The sequence below is a fragment of the Anomaloglossus baeobatrachus genome, chromosome 10 (assembly GCF_048569485.1).
Source record: "Anomaloglossus baeobatrachus isolate aAnoBae1 chromosome 10, aAnoBae1.hap1, whole genome shotgun sequence".
Lineage (NCBI taxonomy): Eukaryota > Metazoa > Chordata > Amphibia > Anura > Aromobatidae > Anomaloglossus > Anomaloglossus baeobatrachus.
The window spans coordinates 12,320,173-12,343,658 of record NC_134362.1 but is presented as its reverse complement, the minus strand read 5'-3'; the positions used below and the strand labels follow the sequence as shown (position 1 = coordinate 12,343,658).

Here is a 23,486-nt window from a genome sequence, read left to right as displayed (position 1 = left end):
TATGATAGAAAGGGGTCAGGACCCGCAGAGCATCGCAGCTATGATAGAAAGGAGTCAGGACACGCAGAACATCACAGCTATGATAGAAAGGGGTCAGGACACGCAGAGCATCGCAGCTATGATAGAAAGGAGTCAGGACACGCAGAGCATCGCAGCTATGATAGAAAGGAGTCAGGACACGCAGAGCATCGCAGCTATGATAGAAAGGAGTCAGGACTCGCAGAGCATCGCAGCTATGATAGAAAGGAGTCAGGACCCGCAGAGCATCACAGCTATGATAGAAAGGAGTCAGGACACGCAGAACATCACAGCTATGATAGAAAGGAGTCAGGACCTGCAGAGCATCGCAGCTATGATAGAAAGGACTCAGGACACGCAGAGCATCGCAGCTATGATAGAAAGCAGTCAGAACACGCAGAGCATCGCAACTATGAGAGAAAGGAGTCAGGACACGCAGAGCATCGCAGCTATGATAGAAAGGAGTCAGGACACGCAGAGCATCGCAGCTATGATAGAAAGGAGTCAGGACACGCAGAACATCACAGCTATGATAGAAATGAGTCAGGACCTGCAGAGCATCGCAGCTATGATAGAAAGGAGTCGGACCTGCAGAGCATCGCAGCTATGATAGAAAGGAGTCAGGACACGCAGAGCATCGCAGCTATGATAGAAAGGAGTCAGGACACGCAGAGCATCGCAGCTATGATAGAAAGGAGTCAGGACATGCAGAATATCGCAGCTATGATAGAAAGGAGTCAGGACATGCAGAGCATCACAGCTATGATAGAAAGGAGTCAGAACACGCAGAGCATCGCAACTATGAGAGAAAGGAGTCAGGACACGCAGAGCATCGCAACTATGAGAGAAAGGAGTCAGGACACGCAGAGCATCGCAGCTATGATTAGAAAGGAGTCAGGACACGCAGAGCATCGCAGCTGTGATCTTCTCCGTTGCCCCCTCATCATTCTGTGCTTTTTCGCTGTTGTCTCAGGATCGTGCTGATGGATGACGCTATGGATTGCCTCATGTCGTTCTCTGATTTCCTCTTTGCCTTCCAGATCCAGTTCTATTTCTCTGGTGAGTGTCTCCTCTCGGCGATCTGCGGTCTGTAGTGACACCTGCCTCATGTCTCCGGCCCCGCGGGAAGTCTTGTCTTCTGGTTTTTGGGGACGGGGACGCGGGCTTACTTTGGGCAGTTCTTCTTACGATGTGACTCGGTGCACGGTTTGGCAATGTGAAACGGTGCACGGTTTGGGGATGTGACTCGGTGCACGGTTTGGGGATGTGACTCGGTGCACGGTTTGGGGATGTGACTCGGTGCATGGTTTGGGGATGTGACTCGGTGCACGATTTGGCGTTGTATGTGACTCGGTGCACGGTTTGGGGATGTGACTCGGTGCACGATTTGGCGTTGTATGTGACTCGGTGCATGGTTTGGGGATGGGACTCGGTGCACGATTTGGCGTTGTATGTGACTCGGTGCATGGTTTGGGGATGTGACTCGGTGCATGGTTTGGGGATGTGACTCGGTGCACGGTTTGGCGTTGTATGTGACGGTCACATTACTGTGTGTTCTGTTTTACGTTTGCAGAGTTTCTGGACCACGCTGCCGCGATCTATCAGGACCTTCTCACCGGCAAGAGCATAAACACTGTCATTGTGCCGACGTCCCGCTCCGCGACACCCTGCCAGCGGCAGCCGACCAGTGACAGCGCATCGCCTGATGGCGTGGACGCCCCGCAGTTCTATCAGTGCTTGGAGAACCTCTGTGAGCGGGAACGGCACAGGTAACAGCACCCATGTGGAAGCCCAGGGGACAGCACAGCCCCACGTCTGTCCACAGGGTGTGGGGGTCCGGCGGCTCAACCTGCAAACCTCACATTAGTGCTGAGGTGCCACACACACAGGACATGCAGAGGGGGCCGCGCGCAGAACGTGGCAGAGGGGGCCGCGCGCAGGGCGTGGCAGAGGGGGCCGCGCACAGGGCGTGGCAGAGGGGGCCGTGCACAGGGCGTGGCAGAGGGGGCCGCGCACAGGACGTGGCCACGCATATGACATGGCAGAGGGGGCCACGCATATGACATGGCAGAGGGGGCCACGCATATGACATGGCAGAGGGGGCCACGCACGACGTGGCAGAGGGGGCCGTGCGCAGGACGTGGCAGAGGGGCCCGCGCGCAGCACGTGGCAGAGGGGGCCATGCGCAGGACGTGGCAGAAAGGGCCGCGCACAGGATGTAGCAGAGGGGGCCGCGCACAGTACGTGGCAGATGGGGTCACGCATAGGACATGGCAGAGGGGCCACTCACAGGATGTGGCAGAGGGGCCTGCGCGCAGGATGTGGCAGAAGGGGCCGCGCGCAGGATGTGGCAGAAGGGGCCGCGCGCAGGATGTGGCAGAAGGGGCCGCGCGCAGGATGTGGCAGAAGGGGCCGCGCGCAGGATGTGGCAGAAGGGGCCGCGCGCAGGATGTGGCAGAAGGGGCCGCGCGCAGGATGTGGCAGAAGGGGCCGCGCGCAGGATGTGGCAGAAGGGGCCGCGCGCAGGATGTGGCAGAGTGGCCGCGTGCAGCACGTGGCAGAGTGGCCGCGCGCAGTACGTGGTAGAGGGGCCCGCGCACAGGACGTGGCAGAGGGGGCCGCGCGCAGGACGTGGCAGAGGGGGCCGCGCACAGGACGTGGCAGAGGGGGCTGCGCACAGGACGTGGCAGAGGGGGCCGCGCACAGGACGTGGCAGAGGGGGCCGTGCACAGGATGTGGCAGAGCGTCCATCCTACAATGTCCCGGGGACACCGTCACCAATGAGAACCCCGGCCTGGATTCATTGATCCGGCGGCCGTGGCACGTTGTACCTGGCTGTTGTGTAACGCCGGGAGCCGGGCACATTCCTCGTGTGGGTGTGCCGCCCGGCTTAGCTAGATAAATACCTGGTTTCATAGCTGTGGCCGCCCTGAGCCGCTCATTGTCAGCCCTGCACCCGGGGGGCCGGGGAGCAGAAGAAGGGGCCGTGGCTCTCAGAAGTGGTCGGAGCACTCTGTGTAAATCTCCGGCCACTTCTAGTCACTTATCACATACGTGAGCGAGGATGAGGAGGCAAGAAGAGCGGCTGTGACGGCGGAGAGGAGCCGGGGGGTCAGGACGAGAAGTGCCCCCCAGTCCATTACATGTGATAATGACCGAACAATGCGGAGCCACAGTTATACATGAGAAGAGGCTGACGATATATTCACTCATTGTTTATATAGTACCAACACATGCTGGAGCGCTGTACAAAGGACGACACTATGCATCCCCCCAACAATGATCACATGTATCCCACACACCGAACACTGGGAGCAAATATAATGGGCCACACGACGTGGAGAAATGTGGCGGCCATGATTCTGAGTGTCTGCATTCTGCTCTTTCCTCCAGGCTCATTGCCCCTGATGTATAACATGCGGCCCCTCGCCCCCGGTGTATGCACTCCAGCTCCTAGTGTATACCCTCCGACCCCCTGCCCCCGGTATATACCCTTCAGCCCCTCATCCCCCCCAGTGTATGCCCTCTGACCCCCCAGCTTCATGGCCCTACATCTCCAAGCACAATGCCGAGCCGTACATCACCAAGCACAATGCCGAGCCGTACATCTCCAAGCACAATGCCGAGCCCTACATCACCAAGCACAATGCCGAGCCATACATCACCAAGCACAATGCCGAGCCGTACATCACCAAGCACAATGCCGAGCCGTACATCTCCAAGCACAATGCCAAGCCATACATCACCAAGCACAATGCCGAGCCGTACATCACCAAGCACAATGCTGAGCCATACATCACCAAGCACAATGCCGAGCCATACATCACCAAGCACAATGCCGAGCCGTACATCACCAAGCACAATGCTGAGCCATACATCACCAAGCACAATGCTGAGCCGTACATCACCAAGCACAATGCTGAGCCATACATCACCAAGCACAATGCCGAGCCATACATCACCAAGCACAATGCCGAGCCGTACATCACCAAGCACAATGCTGAGCCATACATCACCAAGCACAATGCTGAGCCCTACATCACCAAGCCCAATGCCGAGCCGTACATCACCAAGCACAATGCCGAGCTGTACATCACCAAGCACAATGCCGAGCCGTACATCACCAAGCACAATGCCGAGCCGTACATCACCAAGCACAATGCCGAGCCGTACATCACCAAGCACAATGCCGAGCCGTACATCACCAAGCACAATGCCGAGCCATACATCACCAAGCACAATCCTGAGCCGCACATCACCAAGCACAATGCCGAGCCATACATCACCAAGCACAATGCCGAGCCGTACATCACCAAGCACAATGCCGAGCCATACATCACCAAGCACAATGCTGAGCCATACATCACCAAGCACAATGCCGAGCCGTACATCACCAAGCACAATGCCGTGTTCTTTCCCCGTCCGTTCGCTCTATCTCTGCTTGCTGTCATGCGTGGTTGTGTGATGGACGCTTTCTATAGATTGCCTTGTATCTGGATGGACGCGCGGCCATGTATCTGTGCCCGGCTGCGGCTCCCGGTACAATACGTGGCCCTTCACACTTGTTTCCTATTATACGTGGCCCATGATTCATCAGTGCCCCCTCCTCTGTGACATTTTGGACATTACGTGGCCTTTGTACGTGTCAGATTTTTCACTTGCTACATTTCCGCTCCCATGAATCCTCTCGCTTGGCTACATTGAGAATGGGGGATTTGTTTTGAGGTCTTGTTGCCGTGGTTACCCGGGGGATTCTTCCTCGTGTTATTCCTGACATTCTGTATCCTCCGTCCTGTGGTATCGGTGATTCCTCCGCTCTCGGCTCTCACAGCTTCAATTGCTTTTCTTTTATGTTTTGTTGCTTGTTATGTTGTGCTCTTTACCATGGAGAGCCGCGACGCAGATAGAGCCGCGCTGCAAGGAGAGCCGCGCTGCAGGGAGAGCCGCTCCGCTCCGCAGATAGCCGCGCCGCAGGGAGAGGCGCGCCGCAGGGAGAGGCGCGCCGCAGGGAGAGCCACGCCACAGGGAGAGCCGCGCCGCAGATAGCCGCGCCACAGGGAGAGGCTCGCGCAGGGAGAGGTGCGCCACAGGGAGAGCCACGCCACAGGGAGAGCCGCGCCACAGGGAGAGGCGCGCCGCAGGGAGAGGCGCTCCGCAGGGAGAGCCACGCCACAGGGAGAGCCGCGCCGCGCCGCAGATAGCCGCGCCACAGGGAGAGGCGCGCGCAGGGAGAGCCACGCCACAGGGAGAGGTGCGCCGCAGGGAGAGCCACGCCACAGGGAGAGCCGCGCCGCAGATAGCCGCGCCACAGGGAGAGGCGCGCCGCAGGGAGAGGCGCTCCGCAGGGAGAACCACGCCACAGGGAGAGCCGCGCCGCAGATAGCCGCGCCACAGGGAGAGGCGCGCCGCAGGGAGAGCCACGCCACAGGGAGAGGTGCGCCGCAGGGAGAGGCGCACCACGGGGATAGGCGCGCCGCAGGGAGAGGCACGGCGCATGTGTCCTGTGCGGCCTGTACTGATATACAGGCGGATGGAAACCTGCAGCCCCTCTATAAATATACAGATCCCTCTTTTTTTATATAACAATTATGTTTCTTTCGAGGATTTGTTAATAATTTTCTAATTTCACAGAATTTTGCAATTTTACACACGTATAGAATTTTCACATTTTGATCACCTTACACTAATTACTGGTCATAAAAAAATACCCTCCACCTCTCCAATCCAGCCTGACCTGTACAAGCCGGGCTCATCTTACTGCACCTCACAGTGCTGCAGAACCTCATATCTCCTCCATCCCTGTCTACCGCCCTACCTGTCCTCTCCACAGTGCTGCAGAACCTCATATCTCATCCTTATCCCTGTATACTGCCCTACCCGTCCTCTCCACAGTGCTGCACCGCCCTACATCTCTTCCTCATCCCTGTCTATTACCTACCCGTCCTCTCCACAGTGCTGCACCGCACTACATCACCTCCTCATCTCTGTCTATCATCCTACCCGTCCTCTCCACAGTGCTGCACCGCCCTACATCTCCTCCTCATCCCTGTCTATTACCTACCCATCCTCTCTACAGTGCTGCACCGCCCTACATCTCCTCCTCATCCCTGTCTATTACCTACCCATCCTCTCTACAGTGCTGCACCGCCCTACATCTCCTCCTCATCCCTGTCTATTACCTACCCATCCTCTCTACAGTGCTGCACCGCCCTACATCTCCTCCTCATCCCTGTCTATTACCTACCCATCCTCTCTACAGTGCTGCACCGCCCTACATCTCCTCCTCATCCCTGTCTATTACCTACCCGTCCTCTCCACAGTGCTGCACCGCCCTACATCTCCTCCTCATCCCTGTCTATTACCTACCCGTCCTCTCCACAGTGCTGCACCGCCCTACATCACCCCCTCATCTCTGTCTATCATCCTACCCGTCCTCTCCACAGTGCTGCACCGCCCTACATCTCCTCCTCATCCCTGTCTATTACCTACCCATCCTCTCTACAGTGCTGCACCGCCCTACATCTCCTCCTCATCTCTGTCGACCTCCCTACCCGTCCTCTCCACAGTGCTGCACCCCCTACATCTCCTCCCCATCTCTGTGGATCTCCCTACCCGTCCTCTCCACAGTCCTGCACCCCATACATCTCATCCCCATCTCTGTGGATCTCCCTACCCGTCCTCTCCACAGTACTGCAACCCCTATATCTCCTCCTCATCTCTGTCAACCTCCTTACCCATCCTCTCCACAGTGCTGCACCGCCCTACATCTCCTCCTCATCTCTGACTACCGCCCTACCCATCCTCTCCACAGTGCTGCACTGCACTACATCTCCTCCTCATCTCTGACTACCGCCCTACCCGTCCTCTCCACAGTGCTGCACTGCCCTACATCTCCTCCTCATCTCTGACTACCGCCCTACCCATCCTCTCCACAGTGCTGCACTGCCCTACATCTCCTCCTCATCTCTGACTACCGCCCTACCCGTCCTCTCCACAGTGCTGCACCCCCCTACATCTGCTCCTCATCTTTGTCTATTACCTACCCATCCTCTCCACAGTGCTGCACCCACCGCTCTACATAACCTCAGATTTATGTACCACCCTACTAGTCCTCTCCGTTCTGCTATTATTATGACTAACATCCCACATAATGCAAACCTCAAAGACTTTTCTCACGCTGCAGCAGCTCTCTGGCATGCACTACCCCAGCCCAGGCAGTCAGGTTTTAATTGAGCTCTTAAAACACTATTTTTAGGCCTATTGAGTTCACTGATCATAATCTCTAATTCTGTTTTTTCTATCAATGTTTTTTCTCTGGACCCAGTCTCCCCTCACAGCAGTATATATATATACATGCACAGTAGTAATCGTCTTCCCTTGCTTCTGGTTCTGCAGTGAAATGTCCGTCCGGTCAGTTCGATTAAACGCCCCTTTGTTTGGTGAGGAAAGATTCAGCCAGGTCCATAAAAAATGGCCTGAAAGGGATTTTCCATCACTTCCCCAGCTTTACTTATACATCCAAAAATATAAAATACACGAATATTACTGACGTGTGTAAATGGCTGTGATATTAATGGCGCCATGTGAGTAAAATAAATAAAATGCTGATCAGCGCGATCGACTGGTTTGTTCTCCTGCAGCGCCACCACATGGAGAAAGGAGGCATTGCATGAGACCCCTGGAATCAGCTGCCAGCTCGCGGTCACGCCGGGTCCTCCAGAGCGAGGGGCGATCCCCCGGGCTTCCTGGCGCTTGTAGTGTCGGCTTTTAGCAGAACAGAATCCCATAGAAGGGGAAGTTGCTCTTCCGTGACAGATTCTGGTTGCCGTTCTCCGGTTTTCCATATTCCGCTGCGGTGACTGACATCTGAGCCTGTGATGTCGGGGAGATTCCTGGGGTGAAGTTATGTGAGACGCTCCGGATCGGCGGCGGCTGGTTTCCAGTCCATTTTGCTTCATGTATGTGTCTCCAGCGCGTTTCGCAGCCGTTCAGCTTTATGTAATATCACAGTCAGTGATTCTCATGGAGCGCGGCATCTTATGATCAGGGTGGCGTTCTGTCGCTGTATGTTGTTTCAGTGTATCGGCGCAGGAACGATGCCGTCCCAGGGTGAACAGACCACAGGGATGGATATGGCGGCACGGATAGCCCGACCATCGGCCCCTGATGAATACACAAGACGATACAATCTACATCGATCGGGTGTAACGTTATATTCACTGATTGGTAACCGAGGGGGTCAGAGCATCTCCAACCGGGGCCGATGGTGTCCGAGCATCTCCAGCCGGGGCCGAGGGGGGCAGAGCATCTCCAGCCGGGGCCGAGGGGGGCAGAGCATCTCCAGCCGGGGCCGAGGGGGTCAGAGCATCTCCAGCCGGGGGCAGAGCATCTCCAGCCGGGGCCGAGGGGGCCAGAGCATCTCCAGCCGGGGCCGAGGGGGGCAGAGCATCTCCAGCCGGGGCCGAGGGGGTCAGAGCATCTCCAGCCGGGGGCCGAGGGGGTCAGAGCATCTCCAGCCGAGGGCCGAGGGGGCAGAGCATCTCCAGCCGGGGCCGAGGGGGTCAGAGCATCTCCAGCCGAGGGCCGAGGGGGCAGAGCATCTCCAGCCGGGGCCGAGGGGGTCAGAGCATCTCCAGCCGGGGCCAAGGAGGTCAGAGCATCTCCAGCCGGGGGCCGAGGGGGTCAGAGCATCTCCAGCCCGGGGCCGAGGGGGTCAGAGCATCTCCAGCTGGGGGCCGAGGAGGTCAGAGCATCTCCAGCCGGGGGCCGAGGAGATCAGAGCATCTCCAGCCGGGGCCGAGGAGGTCAGAGCATCTCCAGCCGAGGGCCGAGGAGGTCAGAGCATCTCCAGCTGGGGCCGAGGAGGTCAGAGCATCTCCAGCCGGGGGCCGAGGAGTCAGAGCATCTCCAGCCGGGGGCCGAGAGGGTCAGAGCATCTCCAGCCGGGGGCCGAGAGGGTCAGAGCATCTCCAGCCGGGGGCCGAGGAGGTCAGAGCATCTCCAGCCGGGGGCCGAGGAGGTCAGAGCATCTCCAGCCGGGGGCCGAGGGGGTCAGAGCATCTCCAGCCGGGGGCCGAGGGGGTCAGAGCATCTCCAGCCGGGGGCCGAGGGGGGCAGAGCATCTCCAGCCGAGGGCCGAGGAGGTCAGAGCATCTCCAGCTGGGGCCGAGGTGGTCAGAGCATCTCCAGCCGGGGGCCGAGGTGGTCAAAGCATCTCCAGCCGGGGGCCGAGGGGGTCAGAGCATCTCCAGCCAGGGGCCGAGGGGGTCAGAGCATCTCTATCCGGGGGCCGAGGGGGTCAGAGCATCTCTATCCGGGGGCCGAGGGGGCAGAGCATCTCCAGCCGGGGGCCGAGGGGGTCAGAGCATCTCCAGCCGGGGGCCGAGGGGGTCAGAGCATCTCCAGCCGGGGCCGAAGGGGTCTTCCCAGAATTTGTGTGTGTTGTGCGGTGAGGATTACTGCTCTCATCACCCCCCGGCGTTCTGATCTATGACTGGACTGTATACTACATGGCGTCCTCCTTCCTCACAGTCTCCTTCTGTCCTCCAGTGCCCGTCCTCCGCTGCCGGTAATTGCAGAGATCCTGAGCGCCGCTCCCCGGCTCAGCTTCTATGGATTCCTGATGGCCCTGGCGAAGAATGCTGCAATTAACCAGAGCATCGGTGAGTGCCGCACGTACAAAGGGGAACGCGGGGCCCAGTGTATCCGGAAACCGACTGCCACTCCATATATAATAAACGGGACGCCGGAGATCACAGAGCAGGGCCCGCTGGAGAAGCAAGAACTAACCTGGGATAATAGGGCTAAATAGTGACAATGTGGCGCTCCTCCACATAGGATACAGTATGTGGGGTGCACCGTCTATTGCTGGGTGCAGAATGAGGTAACTGAGAATCCATCAGTGAGCTCCATCTCACAGGGGAGTTTGTAACTCTTTTACCTGCCATTTTTCAGCTGCTATCGGCAGATTTATGACCACATCAATGCTGAATGTGCAGGAAAGAAAGAGCCTGTAAATCCAGTGCCTCGTACAAAAAGAGCCTGTAAATCCAGAGCCTCGTACAAAAAGAGCCTGTAAATCTAGAGCCTCGTACAAAAAGAGTCTGTAAATCCAGAGCCTTGTACAAAAAGAGCCTGTAAATCCAGTGCCTCGTACAAAAAGAGCCTGTAAATCCAGAGCCTCGTACAAAAAGAGCCTGTAAATCCAGAGCCTTGTACAAAAAGAGCCTGTAAATCCAGTGCCTCGTACAAAAAGAGCCTGTAAATCCAGTGCCTCGTACAAAAAGAGCCTGTAAATCCAGAGCCTCGTACAAAAAGAGCCTGTAAATCCAGAGCCTCGTACAAAAAGAGCCTGTAAATCCAGAGCCTCGTACAAAAAGAGCCTGTAAATCCAGAGCCTTGTACAAAAAGAGCCTGTAAATCCAGAGCCTCGTACAAAAAGAGCCTGTAAATCCAGAGCCTCGTACAAAAAGAGCCTGTAAATCCAGAGCCTCGTACAAAAAGAGCCTGTAAATCCAGAGCCTCGTACAAAAAGAGCCTGTAAATCCAGAGTCTCGTACAAAAAGAGCCTGTAAATCCAGAGCCTCGTACAAAAAGAGCCTGTAAATGCAGAGCCTCGTACAAAAAGAGCCTGTAAATCCAGAGTCTCGTACAAAAAGAGCCTGTAAATCCAGAGCCTCGTACAAAAAGAGCCTGTAAATCCAGAGCCTCGTACAAAAAGAGCCTGTAAATCCAGAGCCTCGTACAAAAAGAGCCTGTAAATGCAGAGCCTCGTACAAAAAGAGCCTGTAAATCCAGAGCCTCGTACAAAAAGAGCCTGTAAATCCAGAGCCTCGTACAAAAAGAGCCTGTAAATCCAGAGCCTCGTACAAAAAGAGCCTGTAAATCCAGAGCCTCGTACAAAAAGAGCCTGTAAATCCAGAGCCTCGTACAAAAAGAGCCTGTAAATCCAGAGCCTCGTACAAAAAGAGCCTGTAAATCCAGAGCCTCGTACAAAAAGAGCCTGTAAATCCAGAGCCTCGTACAAAAAGAGCCTGTAAATCCAGAGCCTCGTACAAAAAGAGCCTGTAAATCCATAGCCTCGTACAAAAAGAGCCTGTAAATCCAGAGCCTCGTACAAAAATGATATTTAAGCCCCAAATACATTAATTTATGTAAAAAAAAAAATGTCCTCAAAGATGGCCGAGGCCTTTACCCCTCTAGGGACTGCAAGGAAAGACCCTATATTCTGGCCTGGCCGCCCCGATACTCAGTGACCAGCCCCTTTGTGCTGGGGCTTCGCGTGTCGGCGGATGAGCGAGGCTTTGTGCGCTAACCCCTGTAGCCGGAGCGTGAGGACGGCGCCTTCATCTCCGACAATCCTCCACGTTTAATCCCTTTTCACGTTTGTTGTGTCAGATGTGAAGCTGCGCAAATCTCCCGACAATCTGCAGGTGAGGCAGCGGCACCCGCTCCGTGCAGCTGTGCCGGACGGCATAATCCCGCCATCATCTCTGGCAGCCGATCGCCCCCGGTGCCGGCATTTCAGGACTTGATCAGACTTGTGTAGGAATGGGAGATTCATCTACGTGAGACGAGCGAAGCCGAAAAACACCGGGGGCATTGGAGAGATCTCGGGGGGGAGGGGGGGTGGCGGCTATCCCTGTAGTTGGGGGTCCCAGTGCTCGGCTCAGGATTGGAGAGGGGGCTCTCTCCATTCATTTCTATGGGCACACAGACCACCATAGACCCCATTCTGGGCCCAGTCGAGGAGCCATTAATGTCACAGATGGAACGACCCCCCCTAAATATCAGACACGGCCCATACACAGTAGTGCCTCTATTTTTGTAATTGTGGACATTAATTAGGTGGTACATATCTGATCCTCGGGGGTCTCACCGGTCACGAGCTCCCCCCATTACTCGTCCCTGCACCACCACATGCTCCATAGCGTTATATATAAAGTCTATGGCACTGGTGACGACAGCTGATCCCCATAGACACGGAGAAGCGGGGGGCTTGTTGCACCCCGGCTCCATCCGGACCCCTCACCTCCAGTAATAGAGGTTTAGACCCCTTAATGATTGATGATACAAGGCGGTGCGGCCCTTTAAGAAGACTTATCCGGAGATGGAGAAAAATACGACCAATGCAGTACAGCATAAATGTATCCAGGATGCCGGCAGTCCGTGTACAGCCGGCGCCAGGGTCCGCACGTGGCCCCTCGCTAAGACTCACCCTCCTTTTAGAAAACTGTCAATAAGAATGGAAAACGTATCAAATTCTTGTGCAAAAAAGACGGCGCCAAATTCTGCGCAGTTCTCTCTTTTTACATTGGAAACTGGCGCCGCCATTTACTAAATTCCCCCGGAAACCCCGGGCACAAAGCCACGGAGCCACGAGGAGGTAATGTTAGCCGCTCGCTGCTTTATTTTTAGCCCGGAACCGTCTCTTTAACTATTTGGGGGACTTTGCACGGAGCCGTCTGATGCTTTATCACCTCTTTCTTGCTTTTATCCGTACAGCACCTGTTTGCTCCTATGAAACCCCCTCCGAGGACCCCAGTGATACCCCACAGCCCATCAATACATTCCTAACATAAGAGTTAGAGGGAGAAAATATCAAATCCATCTTACAATGGAAACAATCAGCAAGCTGCTGTTCACGGAAGAGCTATACGCAATACAAGCAAAGAAAATGATCGGGCATGTGGACGCTCAACATGTCCAATCCTTTGTTCTTAAAGGGATCTAAATGGCTGGGAAATGTGCAGTGTTGCCGCTCACAACCAGTAATGGGACATTTTGCATTTTACTGTCTGTGATACCAATGTGATATGACTGAAGTTTGAATGACTATTAGATAGGGATCATAATCATAAGATAGGAGTGATCCCAGATATTATTTGATCCATCAATAATTCAGTATCAAAGAAGATGTCCTTTGGAGGGCCAAAATGATTACCAAGGAATATATGTCACACATGTCTTGAAGCAGTTGAAGATAAAGGAAGTAACATTTACAGTTCCACTTACAGGAAACTTGTGGTTAGCTTAAAGACAGTTTTAAGGATGAAATTTACGGCTCATTGCAATATTTCACTAAACTGTGGTCAGCCAGTTGTCAACTGACAGGATGTGCAGGAGATGTGCAGGAAGCTGCCGTTACCTACAACATTTTGTGGTCAAGTTACATGAACATGACTCAGCTGTCATATGCTGGTGACCATGTAAACCCAACCTACAATATTTTCCTATAAAATATACACCGAACTCGCTTAATGGTAGGGAAATACCTTCCAGGACATTGAAGTGTACGTACGCACTGTTCCTGTGATGCCATGCCAAGATGCCATGTTGATTCCTTATCTTAACTCGAGTTCCCTCCGATGTGAAAAGGATTGCTACAACATAACGGTAATGTTGATGCATATTTCTGCTATTATATAAGTTTCTATGAAAATAGTTCTTATGCCTATGTACCATTGACTATATATATTCATGTGCTATTAAAATAAATAGTATCTTGCTATAAAGAATATTAGTATTCGTGCCTGATTAGGATATCAGTGAGCGCTTCGTAAGTACGGGCTTTCAGCCCCCTTTTTAGTAGAATTTAGCAAGACATAAATTGGCGTAGTCGGCAGGATTACTTCTTTAAGAGGTAATTAACGAATTTTTGTAATTTAGAAGTTAAAAACATATATTTGGCAAATTTCCAGATATTTTTTCAATCTTTTTGCATATAGTGTCAAAATGTTCAGAAAACATAAGGATAATGTTAAGGAGGTTGTTGTGGAGATCCCCACCTGGATTGAGGCTCCCTACAATCTTATAGCACATGAATTGGTCAATTGTGGATTGGCAGAACAATGGCAGAATAAGCTTAAGGGTTGTGAAGCTACTGATGTTGTGAATGTACTCAGTGGTGCCCCTGTGAAAGCAGGTGATGTAGTGTCTTGTGGATTGGCAGAACAATGGCAGGACAAGCTTATGGGTAGTGAAGCTACTGATGTTGTGAATGTACTCAGTGGTTCCCTTGTGAAAACAGGTGATGTAGTGTCTTTAGCACGGCACAAACAATGGCAGGATAAGCTTATGGGTAGTGAAGCTACTGATGTTGTGAATGTATTCGGTAGTGTCCCTGTGAAAACAGGTGATGTAGTGTCTTTAGCACGGCACAAACAATGGCAGGACAAGCTTATGGGTAGTGAAGCTACTGATGTTGTGAATGTATTCGGTAGTGTCCCTGTGAAAACAGGTGATGTTGTGTCTTTAGCACGGCACATCTGGATTTTGGCAAGTGCATATAGTGTAATGCATGAGCGTAATCTAAATATGCAGAAGAAAAGTTCCCAGGTGGAACAAAAGATGATAGAATTAGGTGGCCTGAAAACAGTTATGGAATGTAATACCAGACTGTTGAAGGATAAATTGGAACATTATCAGAATGTGGCAGAAAAAGCTGCCATAAAAATTGCTCAAAATAAGTACAAGAAAAGAAGAGGAAAGGTAAATAAAACCAAAGTACATAAAAGTATCGCCTCAGCTTCTATAAACTGGGATCCCGATACTTGGGATGGGGATGTGTGGGATTCATCTTCATCATCTGATGAGGAGGATTGCCATAAAGGGAAGATTCAGGCTAACCCAGTAAGGGGTCGCCTAGAGAGGACAGAGAATGAGATCATCCGGGAACATGTCCGGGATGGTCAGGGGAATCTGCAATATGACGAAGATGGTAATGCCATCACAAATGAGAAAACGATTCCTCATGTAAAAAATCGAGTAACCATTGAAGATTACTCTCAGGGAGAAGTTGATAGCATTTTAACACAGTTTAGACAAAAACCAGGAGAAGGAGAAATTCCCTGGTTGGTCAGGGTGCACGATCTCGGAGGAGGTGAAGTGCACTTTGATGCCGGAGACGTGGCAAAATTTGTCACCATGTCTCGTGACCCAGAAATTCAGAGATCAATAAAAAATTATTTTGTTGATCATAATGAGCATGGTACTCAAAACTTAATCATGATCTTAGCCCATGCTTTTCTGGACAAATATCCATCAGAAGCAGACTTTCCTATCAATGATAAACCTTGGTATACCTTAAAAGATGGTATGGAAAGGCTGAAGGAAGAAGCAATGAGGAATGCTCTTCCTCTTTTGGGACTGGATGATGATTATCTCCAGTACCCATTGACAGCCAGCATAAGTAATAGGCTGGTTAAACATGCTCCTCCAGCATACAAAACAGTTATTTTAACCTTAACTGTAGCGCTGACTGGAGAATCAATCGGTGTAGTTCTAGGGAGGATGAGGGAGTTACAGGATATGGGACAGTGGGATAAATCGTCCCCTGGAGGCCATGTTGGTAACAGTAAGCCAATCAATCATGATTGTAAAGAGAAATCAGTAGGGGAGGCCCCACGGGTGTCTCGCAAAGACATGTTCCAGGCTTTGCTTAAAGCCGGGATCAATAAGGAAAGGATTGATGGAAAGGAGACAGGAGAATTATGGAAGTTGTACAAACAGAAAGTTCTATCTGCAAAGATGGAAGGGGGTTCAAAAACCCCCAAGGTAAAGAAATTAGAGGGAAAAGGGGAAAAAACCCCAAAGAAAGTGTCTTGGGAAGATTTTCAGTCAGTTTATCCATGGGAAGAACTGGCTGCAGCCGTGGCCACAAAGGTCACGGAAGGAAGGGCTAATACACAGACTGAAGTCTGTGTAAATGAAAGTTCAGAAGGAAGTGATTTACTATAGGTAGCCAGCCAAGCCCCCTTATTGATAAAAAGGGACGAACGTCCCTACGTCAATCTTAGCATACATTGGAAAGGGGGAAATGTTCAAAGAGTCCCAGCTTTGATTGACACGGGGGCGGAGGCTACTTTAATTCATGGAAACCCAGAAAAAATAAAAGGACCTAGAGTAAAAATTGCTGGACTAGGTGGTCAAGTGATCACCGGGGTTCAGACACAGGTAGCTTTGAAGATAGGTAATTTACCTATCAAGAAGTATACGGTGCTGGTAGTTCCTATACCAGAATATATTTTGGGAATTGATGTCCTAAAAGGGATGACTCTTAATCTAACCGAAGGAAAATTCTCCTTTGGGGTTATGTCTTGTCATAAGGAAATGCAGATCTCACATTATATCAATGATATAATGATACAAGGACAAGATGAGCAAAGTGTGAAAGATCAATTGACAAAACTGGTTGCTCATATGTGGAGTAAAGGATGGGAAATCAGTGATGCCAAGGTTCAAGGACCGTCTCAGGTGGTAACATTTCTAGGGATTCAGTGGAACAAGGGGCACAGAGAGATCTTGCCCAATGCCAGACAGAAAATTATTAATTTTCTGGTCCCTAAATCCAAACAGGAGACTCAGTCTTATATTGGATTGTTTGATTTTTGGAGACAACATATCCCTCATTTGGGACAAATGTTGGCTCATTTGTACAACGTAACGAGGAAAAAATATGAGTTCCAATGGGGAGAGGAACAGCAAAATGTGTTTGAGATGGTCAGGGAAGTGTGGCAAGACATTGAAGGGATTATTCAATCTACCAAGACCACTGTATTTCATGTCGATACTCATGTCCCTACTAACTCACTTGAACGTTTGTTTAATTCAGAAGCAGATAAAGCAGCAACCATCAGACAAATCAGTCCAACAGTTGACAAGGCAAGGTACAGCTGTTTGGGCACACCAGAAAGAGCGACACCTTATTCAGCAGGTTTAGACCTCAGTACATTGGAAACTGTCGTGGTACCCCCAGGTAAGGTAAAACCAATTTCAACAGGATTGGGTTGCCATATACCAAAGGATCTTTATGGTCAAATAGCCACTTGTTCTAGTTTAGCGTTAAAAGGAGCCATAGTGGTGGGAGGGTAATAGAGGCAGATTATCAGGGAGAAATCAAGGTACTGATGCTAAATTTGGGAAATGAACCTTTGATATTGATGAAGCACCAGAAGGTGGCTCAGATGTTGATAATTCCAATAAACTTGTCTGAAATAAGAGAAGGAACTGCCCCGGCAGAATTAACAATACGGGGTACTAAAGGTTTTGGATCCTCTAATATTAAAAATGTAGGAGCAAAAATATGGATTCAAAACCTCCAAGGACCGCCCTCAGAGACAGAGGTAATAGCGGTCGGAAAAGATCGTACTCTCCTGATGAGACCAGGAGTGGGGAAGTGGGAATGTGTCCCACAAGAAAAATGTTATTTACAGGAATAATAGTGTATCTTTATTTGCAGAAGGTGTTGTAAATAAGCGAAATCCATGGTATCGGTTACTGGGAAGAGCTCGATAGTGATGAGATGGAGAAATTCCTGTGTTTGATGTTTGCCTCTTTGGTCGTTGGATGGACAAGTCTACATCAGGAGGAACCTGTGGCGAATGAATTTCTGATGCATCATCACATTTTCAACACACAGATTGCTGGCTCTGTACACATTCTTCGGTTACAGCCACCAGTATCCCTTATCTGGATGTCCCGGTATCGATGGAGGAAATCTTAAACTGGAAAAGTTGTTCTGATCATCTTGCTGATAAAGACACTCAAAGTGTTCGTCTATAGAATACTACAGTACCCATTTCCGTAGTGGGATGGATCAATCTTCCATGGTGGCAAGGCAATTTGAATGCAACAGTCACCAATTTGCAATATCTGGCTTTCAAGGGAAGAATTTGGGTACCAAGAAATAAGACTGGACTGACTAACCTGGGATTCATCCCTATGGGGAATATAAAAATAAGTTTTGGGACAGCTATAAATACTGTAGATGCTTTTAAACCCAGCTTAGTGGAAAAGACAATTCATGATATGTTATGGCCTTATGCCAATATGTTCATAAATGGGTCTAGTGAAACTTGTAGTAACATATCGGGAAATGTAATGTGTAATGATTCCTTTGAATATCGAGCAAATGCCAAAACATATGATGTTCAAGGGAGCTTTTCAGATAATATTGCTTTTAGTTTTAATATACTGTACAAAAGTAGTGAAACTGATTATATTTGTGATTCAACGTTTATCTAAACAAAGCAAGACAATTTGTGGCAAGCGATATTTCTTGGTCATGGTATGGTATATTCCGAGTGATCTTCTTCTAGTGGAATACTGATGATGGAAAATAATCCCTGGGATCAAGGACCGATTGTGATACCAATGTGATATGACTGAAGTTTGAATGACTATTAGATAGGGATCATAATCATAAGATAGGAGTGATCCCAGATATTATTTGATCCATCAATAATTCAGTATCAAAGAAGATGTCCTTTGGAGGGCCAAAATGATTACCAAGGAATATATGTCACACATGTCTTGAAGCAGTTGAAGATAAAGGAAGTAACATTTACAGTTCCACTTACAGGAAACTTGTGGTTAGCTTAAAGACAGTTTTAAGGATGAAATTTACGGCTCATTGCAATATTTCACTAAACTGTGGTCAGCCAGTTGTCAACTGACAGGATGTGCAGGAGATGTGCAGGAAGCTGCCGTTACCTACAACATTTTGTGGTCAAGTTACATGAACATGACTCAGCTGTCATATGCTGGTGACCATGTAAACCCAACCTACAATATTTTCCTATAAAATATACACCGAACTCGCTTAATGGTAGGGAAATACCTTCCAGGACATTGAAGTGTACGTACGCACTGTTCCTGTGATGCCATGCCAAGATGCCATGTTGATTCCTTATCTTAACTCGAGTTCCCTCCGATGTGAAAAGGATTGCTACAACATAACGGTAATGTTGATGCATATTTCTGCTATTATATAAGTTTCTATGAAAATAGTTCTTATGCCTATGTACCATTGACTATATATATTCATGTGCTATTAAAATAAATAGTATCTTGCTATAAAGAATATTAGTATTCGTGCCTGATTAGGATATCAGTGAGCGCTTCGTAAGTACGGGCTTTCAGCCCCCTTTTTAGTAGAATTTAGCAAGACACTGTCAATACCCCATAAATGTCCTGTAGATCCAGATCCAACCGCTGGGACCCATAATATAGAAGAGGGGAGGCTGGCGCTAATGCACCGCTCACCCCATGCACTTCTATGGAAGCCCCACAAAGACCCTGTTCTCCAGATACATAGGGGTCCCAGCGATATTTTAGATGATGTATGGCAGCAATACTAGATACAACCCATGTGCAGGAGGGGCGCAACAGGAGAAGAGGTGTCTCTCAGCTGCTTATACTGATATCAGACACATGCATGCTCAGCAGAGCAGAGCGTGCATATGTATGTATATGTGTGTATGTATATATGTATGTATGTATGTATGTATATATATATACCATGCACCGATCATAGAGGTCAGTACATATAGATCTGCCCTGCACCGATCGTAATGGTCAGTACATAGAGATCTGCCCTGCACCGATCATAGTGGTCAGTATATATAGATCTGCCCTGCACCGATCATAGAGGTCAGTACATATAGATCTGCCCTGCACCGATCATAGAGGTCAGTACATATAGATCTGCCCTGCACCGATCATAGAGGTCAGTACATATAAATCTGCCCTGCACCGATCATAGTGGTCAGTATATATAGATCTGCCCTGCACCGATCATAGAGGTCAGTACATATAGATCTGCCCTGCACCGATCATAGTGGTCAGTACATATAGATCTGCCCTGCACCGATCGTAGTGGTCAGTACATAGAGATCTGCCCTGCACCGATCGTAGTGGTCAGTACATATAGATCTGCCCTGCACCGATCATAGAGGTCAGTACATATAGATCTGCCCTGCACCGATCGTAGTGGTCAGTACATATAGATCTGCCCTGCACCGATCATAGTGGTCAGTACATATAGATCTGCCCTGCACCGATCGTAGTGGTCAGTACATATAGATCTGCCCTGCACCGATCGTAGTGGTCAGTACATATAGATCTGCCCTGCACCGATCGTAGTGGTCAGTACATATAGATCTGCCCTGCACCGATCATAGTGGTCAGTACATATAGATCTGCCCTGCACCGATCGTAGTGGTCAGTACATATAGATCTGCCCTGCACCGATCGTAGTGGTCAGTACATATAGATCTGCCCTGCACCGATCATAGTGGTCAGTACATATAGATCTGCCCTGCACCGATCATAGTGGTCAGTACATATAGATCTGCCCTGCACCGATCATAGTGGTCAGTACATATAGATCTGCCCTGCACCGATCGTAGTGGTCAGCACATATAGATCTGCCCTGCACCGATCGTAGTGGTCAGTACATATAGATCTGCCCTGCACCGATCGTAGTGGTCAGTACATATAGATCTGCCCTGCACCGATCATAGTGGTCAGTACATATAGATCTGCCCTGCACCGATCGTAGTGGTCAGTACATATAGATCTGCCCTGCACCGATCGTAGAGGTCAGTACATATAGATCTGCCCTGCACCGATCATAGAGGTCAGTACATATAGATCTGCCCTGCACCGATTATAGTGGTCAGTACATATAGATCTGCCCTGCACCGATCATAGAGGTCAGTACATATAGATCTGCCCTGCACCGATCGTAGTGGTCCGTACATATAGATCTGCCCTGCACCGATCATAGAGGTCAGTACATATAGATCTGCCCTGCACCGATCATAGAGGTCAGTACATATAGATCTGCCCTGCACCGATTATAGAGGTCAGTACATATAGATCTGCCCTGCACCGATTATAGTGGTCAGTACATATAGATCTGCCCTGCACCGATCGTAGTGGTCAGTACATATAGATCTGCCCTGCACCGATCGTAGTGGTCAGTACATATAGATCTGCCCTGCACCGATCGTAGTGGTCAGTACATATAGATCTGCCCTGCACCGATCATAGTGGTCAGTACATATAGATCTGCCCTGCACCGATCATAGTGGTCAGTACATATAGATCTGCCCTGCACCGATCATAGTGGTCAGTACATAGAGATCTGCCCTGCACCGATCATAGTGGTCAGTACATATAGATCTGCCCTGCACCGATCATAGAGGTCAGTACATTTAGATCTGCCCTGCACCGATCATAGTGATCAGTACATTAGTGCCGCCCTCCGGTGTGTACTATGTGCTGCCATCATCTGCAGCTGCTGAGAATCCATGCTGCACATTTCGGTGACCCCGCAGTCCGGCAGTCATCGCTTTACTCCATGTTCTTTCTGCCCCCGTCACATATTTCTATTTCTGCCCCCGTCACATATTTCTTTTTTTGCCCCGTCACATATTTCTATTTTTGCCCCGTCACATATTTCTATTTTTGCCCCGTCACATATTTCTATTTTTGCCCCGTCACATATTTCTATTTCTGCCCCCGTCACATATTTCTATTTCTGCCCCCGTCACATATTTCTATTTCTGCCCCGTCACATATTTCTATTTCTTCACCGCTGATTGTCTCCACAGGGGCTTTACCTGATAAAGCAAATTTGCTGGTGGATGAAGTCCTGGACAAGGAGCTGGACAGAATGTGAGTGCACGAGGCCTGTGTATGTGACGTACGATCCCTGCGCAGGATCTACAGGATTACTAAAAAGTGTGCATTTGTATTTCTAGAAATGGCGCCGCACTTCTTTATAGGCGATGTTGGGCATTACAAGTCACTGGCCTGCAGTACCTGACACCGCCCAGTGAGGAGGGGGCCGCTGTTTCCTGAAAAATAGAAAATACTCTATTATGTCTCACCTTGTCTCTCCTGCAGAGTCGCTCAGTTATCTGCCTGCTCCATCACACACCCGGTCACCGCCGGCCTGCTGCCTCCCTCCCGAGATGTCACCCGCGTGGCTTCTCCTAAGAAGATGCTGCCGAGCCGCCGGCGTCCAGACCTGGAGAGCGACGGATCCACCGAAGAGACGGAGGACTCCTCTGAAAACTAGAAGAGACCTGCGCCAAAAAGACGTTCCACCTCCCTTTCCGTGTACCGCTGCCACCACGCTGGTGATCATATAAAGGCGGTGATCGGCCAGTGGTACCGGGGCTTCCCAAGTGCCGCTGCCGCCACGCTGGTGATCATATCATGGCGGTGATCGGCCAGTGGTACCGGGGCTTCCCATGTACCGCTGCTGCCACGCTGGTGATCATATCATGGCGGTGATCGGCCGGTGGTACCGGGGGGTCGGATACTTTTTTTTTTTTATTTATTTATGTTTTTGTATTTTTTTATGGTTTTGAGTTTTTCGTTGCTTCCCTGACTTTTAGGTTCTCTAGCCAAAGACTTTTAGAGCCCCTCTATAGGGCCTGCCCGGGATGTCTGATCAATCAGGGTCCCACCGTGTGGGGAGAGCAAGGGGGCCGCCGCCACGTATAGGTGATTTTGTAGCCATCACGTATAGGTAACTGTGCGGCCGCCATGTAAAGGTGACTGTGTGGCCACCACGTATAGGTGACTGTGCAGCCGCCACGTATAGGTGACTGTGCGGCCGCCACGTATAGGTGACTGCAGCCGCCACGTATAGGTGACTGCAGCCGCCACGTATAGGTGACTGCAGCCGCCACGTATAGGTGACTGTGCGGCCGCCACGTATAGGTGACTGTGCGGCCGCCACGTATAGGTGACTGCAGCCGCCACGTATAGGTGACTGTGCGGCCGCCTCACCTGGTGGATCGGGGTTTGGAGACCCCCATTGTTCTCCTGAGTTGTGGGAACCTCCGTTTGTTGGACATTTCTTGCACACCCCGTGGATGAGCCATAACTATCTTTGAGGGACCGGCTCTTTAATAATCGAGTACATGCTGTGTGCAGATAATACTGCATGCTGTGAACAGAGCCTGAACACACTCATACATTACACCGCCAGCATTTATTTATTAGTTTTTCGTTGTTGCAGTTTTTGCTTCTAATACTGATTATATCTGTAATAATGGAGTCAGAGTCCTCTGTGCTGCTGTTTTCTCTTATCCTGTAATGTATTTGCAGCCCCCTCGTGTCATCCTATCCCTACCTCTGCACCCCCCACCCATAAAATGGCACCCATTATACCGGGTCCCGCGCTCTGATCCCTGGCGCCGCTCGTTACTTGGTGACAAGCTTCTATATGAAAACTGCAGAAATGGAGTCCAAACCCGGAGAGCGTCTGACCGGTCGTCATTATTCCTGAGTTATTTTCTCTAAATCTGAGCAGTTTATCACCCTCCTGTGATTTCGGGCGTCTCCTCAGATTGAGCCGTCCTGGCCCGCTGCGCACAAGTGATCGCACAAGTTCTGCCCATTATATGGTTTGCATTCTGCACTTATCACCAGTTTTCCCCTCGGCGGGCGGCTCTGGCTCTAATGCCCAGTTGTCTCTGAGCTGGTGGGTGCAGACTGCGCTGGTGTCTCCCATACACAGACATGGCGGACCCCTGCTCCCCTTCTCTATGCTGCACATGTTAAGCAGCAGCAGCAGCATGGAGGACATTACACAGCACAACTGAGCAGTATAGGTGCGAATCCAGCTCTGGAGTGACATAAACCACTTACACAAAAGCAGAAGCAGC

At 50.6% G+C, this 23,486-nt stretch overlaps 1 protein-coding gene across 3 annotated transcripts in view; it reads left to right on the top strand.

Moving 5' to 3' along the window:
• The window catches only part of CSTPP1 (centriolar satellite-associated tubulin polyglutamylase complex regulator 1), a 149,081-nt gene extending 126,075 nt beyond the window's left edge, over window positions 1–23,006 (top strand). For 2 of the 3 annotated variants that reach the window (XM_075325524.1, XM_075325526.1), the window contains exons 5-9: window positions 992–1,077; window positions 1,592–1,787; window positions 9,568–9,680; window positions 21,417–21,480; window positions 21,712–23,006. In XM_075325524.1, the coding sequence (XP_075181639.1) occupies window positions 992–1,077; window positions 1,592–1,787; window positions 9,568–9,680; window positions 21,417–21,480; window positions 21,712–21,886 (634 nt within the window). In that variant the 3' untranslated portion in view covers window positions 21,887–23,006. Of the gene's footprint in view, window positions 1–991; window positions 1,078–1,591; window positions 1,788–9,567; window positions 9,681–12,522; window positions 12,611–21,416; window positions 21,481–21,711 lie in introns of those variants that run through there. The other variant, XM_075325527.1, reaches the window with a different exon arrangement.
• Window positions 23,007–23,486: the final 480 nt, after the last annotated feature.